The sequence below is a fragment of the Colius striatus genome, chromosome 7 (genome assembly GCF_028858725.1).
Source record: "Colius striatus isolate bColStr4 chromosome 7, bColStr4.1.hap1, whole genome shotgun sequence".
NCBI lineage: Eukaryota > Metazoa > Chordata > Aves > Coliiformes > Coliidae > Colius > Colius striatus.
Window position 1 is genome coordinate 27,757,924 of NC_084765.1, and position 13,048 is coordinate 27,770,971.

At 36.8% G+C, this 13,048-nt stretch overlaps 1 protein-coding gene across 6 annotated transcripts in view; it reads left to right on the forward strand.

Moving 5' to 3' along the window:
• The window catches only part of TLN2 (talin 2), a 201,924-nt gene that overhangs the window by 82,317 nt on the left and 106,559 nt on the right, over positions 1-13,048 (forward strand). For 4 of the 6 annotated variants that reach the window (XM_061999193.1, XM_061999196.1, XM_061999195.1 and 1 more), the window contains 6 exons: positions 4,644-4,814; positions 7,447-7,544; positions 8,199-8,328; positions 9,831-9,983; positions 10,838-10,980; positions 12,475-12,602. In XM_061999193.1, the coding sequence (XP_061855177.1) occupies positions 4,679-4,814; positions 7,447-7,544; positions 8,199-8,328; positions 9,831-9,983; positions 10,838-10,980; positions 12,475-12,602 (788 nt within the window). In that variant the 5' untranslated portion in view covers positions 4,644-4,678. The other 2 variants (XM_061999198.1, XM_061999199.1) reach the window with 2 other exon arrangements.

Genomic DNA, 13,048 nt, shown 5'->3' on the forward strand with positions numbered 1-13,048 from the left:
ATAGACAATAATAGGAACATGGAAGATATTTTTCCCTTGTTTTTTCTGTGTTATCTCAGACCAATTTGTTGACCAAATTCATAGTTCTTTTGCGAAAAAGAACAACTGTCCTATCTTGGCTGTTACCCAGGAGATGGAAACTGCCTGTGTCAACTATTACTGAAAGTCTAGTGGAAAGGTTTAGAGCCTGAGGGTAATCTGGAGGAGGCAGATGAAAACCTTTCTCTCAAGTTTGAGAACACAGTGTTGGAGAAAGCTGACAACTCATGGTCTCTTTTCATAAGCTGCTTTTCAAATAGAACATTCTTTTGTTTCTCTGAAACCAAGAGTACTGAGTTGAAGGAAAACAGACCACTGATATATTTATTTGGGAGGACACACTAACAGGTTCCAACTTGTAAAATTGTGCTAAATATGATGGGGAAAAATTTTCCCCATCTATTTATGCAGGGGAAAAAAAAACAAGTCTTGAAGAGAGAAGACCTAAGTTGAAAACTTGGATGGACAGAGGGGAACCACCCAAAATGTAGAAGTAGTAAAAAGAAAAAGAAAAATACAACAGCTTCCCTGTGAGGAGCTGTGGACTTCATTTCCATGGAGCTTTGTCAGAATGGATTAACTGAATGTCTGTCAGGGACAGCATAGGGATGCATCATTTTGCAATGTGAGGGACTAAGCTAAGCTTCTTCTCAAGATTCTTTCTAACACATATTTTTATGGCTTCTGTGGTGAAAAATCACAAAGTGAGATATCAAAAAGCTTAGAAACTTGTTAATGTATTCTAAAAGAACTGGTTTTTGGTCAAAATTTTAAGAAATGGGGACTCATTTTTGAATTTATTAAGTGTGTGACACAATGCTTGCACTGGCTAAACTGCTTTGAAGGTCTGACTTACTTTGTTCTGGAACTTAAGTGAACTCAAGTTTATCTGAATACTCTAGTTTGCTGAATTTATGCTAACGTGGTAAAAGCATCAGTACCACTGCAAAATCACAGTCATTTTACCAGATTTTTTTTTTACATTTTCTCCTGTCAAAGTTTCATGGACAGTCTTCACCATTTTGATTTTTCTTTACCCCCTTATCTCCATTCATAAAGAGAAATTAGATGCTATTTTCTACCTTACAAGTTTAGATTGATCTCTCACAAGGATGCTACAGTGTGCCTTTGCAACTGTTATATTCACTTTTCCTTAATGTCAGAGAATACAGATTTAGTCATCTGTATTACTCCTTTATATTATATCAAAATAGATGACATTTTTAATACCTGTATTGACTTTACTTTTTAAAGCTTACATTTTTCTGAATTTCTGTTTCTCTTTAACTGAAGTAATTAATTCCAAAAGTTAAGAGTATAGCTTGTTCATGGGAAAGATTAGGAAAAGGTCAGTATCTATTTTGCCTTTTAATAGACAAGATAATCAGATGAAGTCTGAAGATGGGATGTGTATGACTTGCAAGTCTTACATTCAGGTGCAATAGAAAGCAAAGAGGAAAGGAAGACTTTGTCTAGAACTTACCTGTTCACTGGAGTTATTTTATATCATTTACTCTTTTTAAGAGGAGTAGAAAACAGAGGAGAGATTTCAGAGAGTTGGATTATCATGGCCCTGCTCTAACATATTGACCAGACAGAGGACAGAGCAGGAATTGTGACTTAGCTTACCACACTGGCAGGAGATCCCCTCTGAGTTAGAACTGCCTTCTGAGCAGCTTGATCAGACTGTTTTCCAAGCTGATCTCTTCCAGCTGTAGTGTGCTGCATGTAAGCACACACAAACATAATTATTATTCCTGGGACCGTTATGGGTGGTAAAAAATGGTTCCAATCTGTGGTGCCTTGAGATATTTTTGGTTTAGTAACTCTGAGGTTTGCTAATGTATAAATGATCAAGTGCTAAACTGAACCCAGGTATGGTGAATCTCTATGGAAATGCTGCAGAGATTTAGTTTTTGTCTTGCATTTATTTTTCACTGTTGCTGCTATACTGAACAATTACTTCAAAATGCAAAGACCTTTTGGATATGGTTTAAGAACTAGTATTTCATAGTAAGGAGATATCTTCTTTTCTTTACGAAACTCCTGCCTAGAATGATTGGTTCAAATTACAGAAAGTTTTGTTATCAAACACTGGTAGATTAGGAGAGCATTGAGATGTGTACACTAATGTTTCTTTTATGTTTTTTTTGTTCATTCACCCTCTTTCCTTTCTCAGATGGTCTTATCATGTGTAGCATTTCATACTGGTAGTGAGTGGTCTTGGAAGTACTAAACAATCTGTTTTTGAGAGGCAGATCAATGATCTGCCACAAAAATACGGAAGAGGATGACATCTTAGAGCCAAAGCTGCTCCTAAATTTTACCAGTAGAGATATGATTTGTCTACTGTCTGTGCCTTGGAGAAGGGATGCAATCACTGAGCTCTGCAGTGGTGCATTGATGAAATCTAAATGGTGTTCTTCCTGAGCAGGAATGGTGCTGAGTATCTGAGCTGTAAAAAGATGGGTTTAAATTTAAAAAAAAAAAAAGTTTTAAAAACTAGGGTTTAAATTTTACTTACTGGAATTGGTCCTGCTCAAATTATCATCAGTGGCAATAGTCCACAGAGTCTCGTCCTCTTTTTTTAAAATACACATAATGAATTTATGCAGAGAGGATTTGGGAAGTCTAGTAGATTCTGTTCTTAGATAGACAGGACTTCAGTTATGAAGAGTTCTTGGAGATTACTAAGAATGGAAGAGTAGTTCATAGTGTTTTGACAACAAGGGAAGACACTTGAGAGAAAACCCAGACTATCTATAAAATAAACTAAACCAAAAAGCGTCTTGTAGCTTCCTATTTCTGTAGACAAATGCTGTCAAATTCAGTGAAGTTTCTGAAATAGAACTGAAACCTCTGAGTATCTGTGCAACATGATAAAACTACATAGCAGCTCTATGTGGAGACTTGAAAAAACCCACACAGTATTGTACACTTCAGAATCCTCTGGAGGAGGTTATATACTAAGAAAATCCTGCTTTTGTTTAAGTACTTATTCTAAGCTGTTAGTTACCAGCTAATCTAAATGGTCTGATAAAAAAGTGTGGTGAGAGACAAGTAATTTTTGTTTGTTAGTAAATATGTTGGCAGTATACCCAATAAGTATTTTGTTTTCCCATGTACCATTTCACCAAGGGGAAATCCTATTTGACCAATCTGATAGCCTTCTATGAGTGCATAACCAGCTGGCTAGATGAGGGGAGAGCAGCGAATGTCATCTAATTTGACTTCAGCAAGGCTTTTGACACTGTCTCCCATAATATCCTCATCAGAAAGCTCAGGCAGTGTGGCTTGGATGAGTGGACAGTCAGGTGGATCGAGAGCTGGCTGAATGACAGAGCCCAGAGAGTGGTGATCAATGGCACAGAATCAAGTTGGAGGCCTGTGGCCAGTGGAGTTCCACAGGGATCAGTTCTTGAGCCAGTCTTGTTCAACATCTTCATCAACAACCTGGATGAGGGGACAGAGTGTACCCTCAGCAAGTTCCCTGATGACACCAAACTGGGAGGACTGGCTGATTCCCCACAAGGCTGTGCTGCCATTCATTGGGATCTTGACCGGCTTAAGATTTGGGCAGAGAGGAACCTCATGAGGTTCAACAAGGACAAGTGCAAAGTCCTGCACCTGGGGAGGAACAACCTCATGCACCAGTACAGGCTGGGGATTGACCTGCTGAAGAGCAGTTCTACAGAGAGAGACCTGGGAGTCCTGGATAATAATAAACTAACCATGAGCAGCAATGTGCCTTTGTGGCCAAGAAGGCCAATGGCATCCTGGGATGCATCAAGAAGAGTTTGGCCAGAAGTTCTTCTCCTCCTCTACTTTGCCCTGGTGAGGCCTCATCTGGAGTCCTGCGTCCAGTTCTGGGCTCCCCAGCTCAAGAGGGACAGAGAACTTCTGGAGAGAGTCCAGCACAGGGCCACCAAGATGATCAGGGGACTGGAAAATCTTTCATTTGAGGAAGGGCTGTGGGAACTGGAGCTGTTTAGTCTAGAAAAGAGGAGACTGTGGGGAGATCTTATTAACATTTACAAATATCTAAATGGTGGGTGTCAGGTTGAGACATCCCTTTTTTTTCTATTGTATCCAGCAACAGAACAAGGGGTAATGGGATGAATCTGGAACACAAAAAGTTCCACTTAAATATAAGAAAAAACTATTTCACTGTTCAGGTGAGGGAGCCCTGGCACAGGCTGCCCAGAGGAGTTGTGGAGTGTCCTTCCTTGGAGGTCTTCAAGACCCACCTGGACATGTTCCTATGCGACCTGATGTCGCTTCTGCAGGGGAATTGGACTAGATGATCTCTAAAGGTCCCTTCCAACCCCTACCATTCTATGCTTCTTTGTTTTTGACATACCTCAAAGTTGTCAGCCTTCAGTTATCAGTGTACAGAATTTTTTAGAAAATGTGTACCAATATACCAAGATAAAGACATATTTTGGATAGTTCCTAGCTTGATGATGCTAAATAGACTTTATATAGAACTGCATTTGAATACATATAATTCTGCTGAACCAATTTCATGTTTTTAGTTATAAGTTGACTGTATTGAAGTATTAAATGGAAAACTCTAAGCAATAATGCCATTGCTGCTTTTTCAGATACTTTAGCAGGAACTTGCAAGTGACTTGACACCATGGTAGCTCTTTCCTTGAAGATCTGTGTTCGCCAATGTAATGTAGTGAAGACGATGCAGTTTGAACCATCCACTGCAGTGTATGATGCCTGTAGAGTTATTCGTGAACGAGTGCCAGAGGCTCAAACAGGGCAAGGTGAGTTCTTGTATTTGTCCTTAGCCAATTTATTGTCTGAATTGAAAAGAAACACAGACCCATGTGTTTTTCCTCACACTGTTCTGTTCTTCTATTTATCTTTCAAGTTAAGGGATTTGTTTTTTTCTTGAAGTCTTAATGCTCTGGAGTGTAAGGCACAGAGTGCAAACAGATTTTTTAAGTGACAGAAGATAGCTGCAGTCTTTTTTCAGTCCCGATAGAGATTTTTCTTTGAAAGATTCTTGTTTGCAGAAGTTTGACTTCTTCAATAAACTGCAATTTTTGTGGTACCATCTTTATAAAGCAATGCTTGTTGCAATGCTTTCTAGGAAAATCTGGGCAGACTTACTTTGTACCTCAGCAAAGGAAGGGACAACATGAATTAGAAGAGTAGCTGGACACCTCCAAAATCTGCCAAGGGAAGTGTTTGAAACTGGTTAATAAGTGAGAGCATCACCATGCTGTGCATACCATATTCACAACGCTACTGTGTGTTAATGACATTTAACTGTCTCTCTACCAATGGAACAAATTAGGCAAGTACAGGTTGTAAAATACGTCTTCACTTAGATTACATTTAAACTTTTGTCCAAGTTGTAAAAAAATTAAAATTCTTCAGAATTCTTTGGTGCTGCTTTGTATATAATGCCGCTGGAATGTCATTTTTAAAGGAGACAGTTTGTTGAGTTTTATGCACAGCTCTCAACCTTGAGAGCTGTTTGAAAATTTTGTCTGAACTGTTAGAAAAACTTACCAATAATGGACAACATTACTATTAATTAGAAATACTTATCCTTTGCAGGAGTCTCTAGGAAGTCTAGTTAAAAAACTTCAGTTTTCATGTACAGGCTATGCTTTTTTACCATACTTATCTCTCAAGGCAATAAATTTGAACAGCTGGTGAATTCAGGGAAGTTGAATAGGAAATGTCCCAGAGTATCATGAGTTGCATAGAAAAGTCTAGGAACTCTCTTCATGTTATAAAGTAGGGCTTTTTCTTTATAGGTGATTGCAGTGCAAGTTTGAATTTTAAACAACTTTTATGAAGTGGGGTAGTGAGAGCAGAAAGAAGGTTTTATCCTATCCTTTCCTCTTCTTTGTGGCTATTAAAATGTGTGTGTTTGTGTGTTAGTTCAGAAGACTGATAGCGGTGCAGTATAAACTGATCAAACTAGTTCCTGCACAAGAGTAAATGTACTTGTCCTGACTGTCAACTGTGCATATTTCAGTTCTCCAGCAAGCTTGCATGCTGACACAAAGGTGGCCATGTTAACATGCAAGTTGCACAGCTACTACTACTTCATTACTAGCACACCCCCCAGAAAGAAATATCTGAGCAGTATGTGTGTCGTTTGGAATTCTGTGCTCTGTGCGAGGTGCTTTGTGTACTTCCAAGGGTCACAACCTTTTTACAGGCATAAATTCCAAAATTCTACGCAACTGATTCTGTACTGAATTTGTGTCATAAACATCTCCGTATGTATGGATTACTTGACTTTTCAGGGGTATTATTAATTAAGGTCAGCAGGAGTAACTTTTCTTCAGTTGTTTTTAGAAGGATTCTTTCTTTGAAACTGTGTATCTGTAAGTCAGTTACACTTTTATTAATGTAGTGTAAAGTCTTTTATATAGTTGCATGAGTAACAATGTGTTTAATGTAAATCCTGTTAAATGTAAACTGTTGCTATGCATGACATTTAAAGATGAAAGATTGTCCAAAAATTGCAGCTATTTTGATCTTTCTCATTCGATGGTGTGAACACATGGCTGAAAGCAAACTTGGTACTCCCCTGCACCAAACTGAATTTACAGGCTGTGTACATGTAGCTGACCTGCTTGTATGAAAAAAATCTCTTGGCTTAAACTGTAGAAGTGCAATTAGAGCAAGCTAAGCTGTTTGTAATAGTGAAGTATACTCTGTGTTAATTCTTCAGGAATATGGGTGGGCTTTAAGTTGGCAGTTATGGTTCTTCATTTTGTGTACTTAGAGTTTAGCCTCTGAAGCCCGAGGCTGGATTTGTTCATCTGTGACAATGAAATTTTTATCATTTACCTGTGATTTTGAAAGAATCGGCTGACATGTGGTTAGCCTGCAATAGATAGATGCAATTTTCTCCTGAAATGGTTATTATTGATAAAATTCTATGTCTAAACATGTTTCAAATGTCTAAACCTGAAACATCTACCCAAAACATTCCAAGGTTTAGCATAAACTTAGTAGACAAAGGGTTGAAAATAAAGAATACTTTTTTAAAAATATAACTGCTGAATTGATGAATTCCAAATTGCTTGTATCTCTGCTTAGTCAATTCCAAAGCAGGACATATGAGTATTTAGGAAAAGTCCTTTTAAAGAGAAGTAATTACAAATATAATAAAAACCCACAGATATGGCATGTTGTTGCTCAGTGAAGGTTTTGCTCAAGTCTTCTATAAAGCTTGCTCTACCCTGCTGTGTGCTGCTAAGCTAAATGTTTTGTGAAGCATATAAAAACAATTTCTATCCAAGTTCATTAGAATGGAAGGTTAGTGTAATACAAGCTTAACCCTGAAGTTCAATAACCTTGAATAAAACCATGTTGGCTTTATTAGGTTTGATATTTTTCAGCAGCTCTGTCTGTTCTGTTCCACAGCCTCTGACTACGGATTGTTCTTGTCAGATGACGATCCTCGAAAAGGTATATGGCTGGAGGCTGGAAGAACACTGGATTATTACATGCTGAGAAATGGGGTATGGTGCAAGTCTGTTGCTTCTCTCATCAATATGTTATTAGGAAAATTTGGAAATATAAGAAGATTGTTTAGCATTTGGAGGGGCAGGATGATATTGAGTCTGTTGCTGAAATTGTCCCACTTTTCTTCCTTCCTGTGCTTCAGTATTAGTTTTTTTCCCATGTCTCGTTGTGACTGTGAACCACTGTGGCCAATAGTGTCTTCACAGAACGATTAATGGGAAGATAAAAAACAAATTTTGTAATAAACTTGGTGTTTGAGATGACCTTGCATTGTAGTGTACGTTTCTTGTATACTTAAGATGATGAAATGATACTTACACACCTTATGACCAGCTTGCTTACAACTGAAAGACACTGTTATCCTTTTTAAAATGCTACTCATTTTAGGAACACAAAGGTACTTTGGTCTGTACTTTCCTGTCTAGATTTTCGTCTTGCCAGCGAGGACAAAATCTTCAAAAGTATCTTTGACAGAACCAAAAGTAATTGCTCCTCAAGTTTGTTACATGAATAAATTTGCTTATGCTATAAATAAAGAAAAATTAAGTTTGGGGAGTGGAGAGAGAATCCTGTTTCAGGTATCTAAGTTCATGGGTTTGGCTTGTGGTGGCTTCCAAAATCAGGCAGAAACAGTATTGTTTACTTCCTAGGATATATTGGAGTACAAAAAGAAACAGAGACCTCAGAAAATACGTATGTTGGATGGTTCAGTGAAAACAGTCATGGTGGATGATTCTAAAACAGTTGGTGAATTGCTGGTTACCATTTGCAGCAGGATAGGTAAGATTTTGGGACTCATATGCCTAAGAATTAGTTTTCCTGCCATATTTGTATCTTGATTTTTTAGGATGTAATACATATTACTGGTTAGAAATTGGCACATATGTTAAAAAATACTTATTTGTTATCAGCTAATAAAACACTTATTTGAAAATCTCTTGTCTAGGTTTTGGTAGAGAGCTAACTATATCCTTAAGCTTCAGCGGCTGGCAGTTGGAGGCACAAAGTTTCCTGACAGTACAGATCTAAATGTTTTTCAATTATGTGTTACTTTTACATATGGTTTTCTGCTGTGTGGTAGAGGATTAGAACTACATTTGTATTTAATTTTAATGAGATGAAAGATAAATACTACTAGCCTTGAAATTTACCTAAACTATATGTCATTACCACTATATATATATATATATATAGTGTATCTATGTAGTATACTTACTACTCTATGATTAAGAGTTGATCACAATACCGTATCTTTTTGTGAAACAACATATGGAAGCCATCCAAAGCAGCTTGTCAAAAATGTGTCATGTTGGTTATAGCTTATAATAATAGAGACATTTTTGAAAGCCAGTAAATATTTAATTTTAAAATACATCATGGATTAGCTTAAATTATCCTAAACTCTTGGTTCATTCTCATTTAGGGTTAAAATGACCTTAAGTTAATTTACTTGGAAAGTGAATTAAGCTGAACTTAAATTAATCCATTTCAATGTTGAGTGTTTCTATGCTGGATTCCAGTGTACTGTAACTACTTCAAAAATCAGTTTGACTTGTTTTCATGAATGTGGTCATGTAGATGAGAATTCCATTTGATTTACTGTGTAACAAAATATACTTTACAAAACAGTGGAAAAAAACACAAGCAGAACAAAGAAATTAGAGCAACTTAGCACCTATGCTAAATGTTATGAACTGTTATTTTTTTTTTAAATTTCAGTTTCAGGTAAAATTCATAGCAAGGATTGAGCTTTAAAACACTAAAAAAACCACCCCAAAACCCAAAATAAATCATACCTTTCACATGGTTTCTATTCCTCAATCTGTTCTGCCATATTTCTTCTACATATCATGGGCAAACTGAAATTACTCAGTTCTCAGGAAGCAGTTGCAGGCATCCGTGAAAGGAAATTTACCGTGACATGTCTTCATTCTGGAATTTACTGCTGTTTTAAATTCCATGTTTTTAAATTGACAGCTTCTCTTGGTAGATAACAAAACCAACTTAGTATCTTTCTGAAAGCAGCAGATGCAGCATATGATGAAGTAATGATGTATTTGAAGGATAATACTGGATGTTGGAGACCTGTCTTGGACACAGAAGTTGTAGATAATTCCTTGGGTTTCCTTCCCTGTACACTGTTCTAGCATTTCATCTCGAGTATCTTCACAATACTTGAAATAAACCATTGTTATTTTAATATATAGACAAGAATATTCCACCTGTCTTAAAATGTACTAAATTGTTATTTTTACAAACACTGGGGTTGTTTCTAATTCCAGGAATAACAAATTATGAGGAATATTCCTTAATCCAGGAGAGCATTGAAGAGAAGAAAGAGGAAAGCACAGGAACACTTAAGAAAGATAGGACATTGTTGCGTGATGAAAGGAAAATGGAAAAACTGAAGGCAAAGCTTCACACAGATGATGATTGTGAGTAGTGTGTTCCAGGATAATTCTTTGATTAATATCTTTCCAAAGTACAGTAAGAGAAAACCATACAGGAATGCATTTTTAGATTCATCAGCCTCTCTCAGTTGATTCCTACTTATGTCTTGCATCTTTTATATAATGTCACCTACTACTATATATGAAATTAGGTAAATGGGCAAGGTGTTGCCTCTAGCTATGAGAGTTAGCAGGTCTTTTGAAGTATGTTTTGTTAAGTTTTTGTAGGGAAGTTGTAACTTAAGTGTGAAGGATTGCTTCTACAATGATGTTTTTCTCCTCTTCATTGAAGTTGGGTTATTTAAGTGTTGATGCCTACTGAAAGCCAAAAGATAGTTATGTCTTTTAAGGTACAAATTGGTACAAAAATGGTGTTTGCCAAAGGAGGAAGACAGTATTTGATTTGTTTTACGTGTAAAATAGTGAGAACTACTTTCTCTGTTTTGCATTAAGGCATTAAACTTAATTGTGACTGGCAGGAACATGTTTTAAAACTATCTGCAGGGATAAGAAAAGTAAACAGAACAATTGCTTTTTAGGGAGAAAATGTGGTAAACTTTTAAGTAATTTTTCAATGAAAGTTTGAAAATCTAAATTTTGTATTACAATGTTGCTGTAGTTGTTTCTTCAACCATATTAATGGTGGTTTATGCTATAGTAAATTCTTGTTTCTCATTTGTAGTAACCATCAACATTTTAGAATTAGAAAAGAAAGCAACACGTTTTGCTGAGTTTTCCTCTCCAGTAGAAATGCCAGTTGTCACATGATTTTCACAACAGCTTTTAACACTGGTAACACTGTGTATTTAAAAAAGTGCATGTCTGTGGTTCTGTTACAGTAAATTGGCTAGATCACAGCCGAACATTTAGAGAGCAAGGAGTTGATGAAAATGAAACGCTACTGTTGAGACGGAAGTTCTTTTATTCAGACCAGAATGTAGATTCAAGAGATCCTGTTCAGCTTAATTTGCTTTATGTTCAGGTACGGTATGTGGACCAGAACTATGTTTTTTTACCTTCTCTGAGGAAACCTTTAATAGATTAATTAGAAGAATTGAATGCTCCATCTTCTAGAATTCTTGTTCTGGATATACTTCATTTTTACTTTTTTTGTCTATACCTCCAAGAACATATGTTAGTACAGAGGCTTTACTAGTTCTTATTAATCAAATACTTGCAACTCAATAACAGACCCTCACTGACTTTTACATCCCAGTCCTGATTTCCTTAAAGTTTATTAATGTTTTCAGTCAGTCTTCTAAGTTGCTCTTTTTAGTTTTTTTCCTCCATTCTCTTCTATAAATGGTACTTTCTCTGTAATATGGACTCTCAGGTGAGACTTGCAACCACCTTTCCACTTCTCATCTCTTTTCTCTTCTGCCTGATCAGTGCAAGAGCTTCTTCTGAAGTCCCTTTCCAATCTTCAGCCCAGACAGCATAAAATGTAGGCAGACTTCCTGTTCGAAATGGGTCATAATCATATAGCACAGTGGGAGTCCACCTGGGCAGGTTCCCCAAACTGTTACCGGTACTATACATACCTTAGAAAAGCTAAGAGTTTTGTGCAGAAGACACTACTTATCTGAAGGCTCCAGTGCAGTTGTCTGTAATACAGTCTGAAAAAAAAACCAAAACAACAGGCTTTTAAACTCTGTGTTAAAGAGTTTTAAATTGTTTTTTCTAAATTTGAATGTTCAAAGTGTAATGGAATATTCAGTTGTTATACTTGCAGGTGATTCAAATGGGATTGGTCTAAATTACATTTTGAAACGCTGAGGCAAAGGATAATGATGGTGTTGCTTGTAAGACTGCATGACATTTTTCAAGTATTTTAGAAGACTGTATCACACTGAGTTGTTCTCCTGCCTCTTAGATGATTCTTTCAGGCTACTGATCTGACAGTATGTGTTGATACTGCCTTGTCATTGCTTTGTCTATGGATAATCTGGCCTTCTATTGCCAGAACTGTAAAATCCGTCATCTTCTATGACCACTAAACTTAAGTAAAAGGAAGGAAAATGCAGATTGCTTTCTCCTGTTGCCATTTCAATAAGGTGAATCTGGTTTTTATTTGTTATTCAGATAATTTTCCCTGCTATTACAAGGTGATATAAGCTTTTATGTGTGTGTATGTACACACATACACATCTTTTTATATATGTGTACATAAACAAAAGTGTATATGCATATGTTGTATTTATGTGTATATGTGGCAGGAAATGGATGTCAAGTCTTTCCTTTGATGAAAGCTGTTACAATCATGGTTTCAATAAGTCTCCATAGATATTAATCAGAAGATAATATAGCCCTCTGTTTATTTTATTAATCATAAACAAATCCAGAAAATAATAATAAAGACATTCAGACAGACAAGTGTGTTGCTGGATTCTTGGGCCATGAGGAAGCTTTCAAGGAATTTCAGAGGTGTAATAGTTATTTTAGATGTTCTTGACGTGTCTTTACTTCCCTCCTATAGGCACGTGATGACATTCTGAATGGTTCCCATCCTGTCTCGTTTGAGAAGGCCTGTGAGTTTGGAGGCTTTCAAGCACAGATCCAGTTTGGACCTCATGTAGAACACAAACACAAACCTGGATTTTTAGAGTAAACACTTCTAACTTCTAAATTTGGGTGACCTCAAGTGTAACTAATGTTGAATTGTCACAGACTAAATGCATTTTAGTACTCCATGCAGAGGTAATCAGATTCAGTGTGTTTTCTGTAGCAGTTTCCCTGTGAAAGGAGCTTATTGTACAAATAACCAACCCCAACTTATGAGGAGCCCTTTGACTGTGGCTTATTAGGCACGCCAGGGCACTAGGTCCCCGCAGGGTGCCAGTTAAGTATGCAGCTAGTCTCCCCAACCACTTGGTGATAGGGGATAACTGGAATTTTGTTCTTCTTTAGAAGACTCCTTCTGCCTGCATTTAGTTATGCCATATGTGGATTAAGTGTACATCAGTATGTGTCTCAGATGTTTAATGAGCCAGGAAAATGCACAAATTAAAAGATACTTTGTTGTTTGAATAAAGTTATATTGCTGTGTGTAG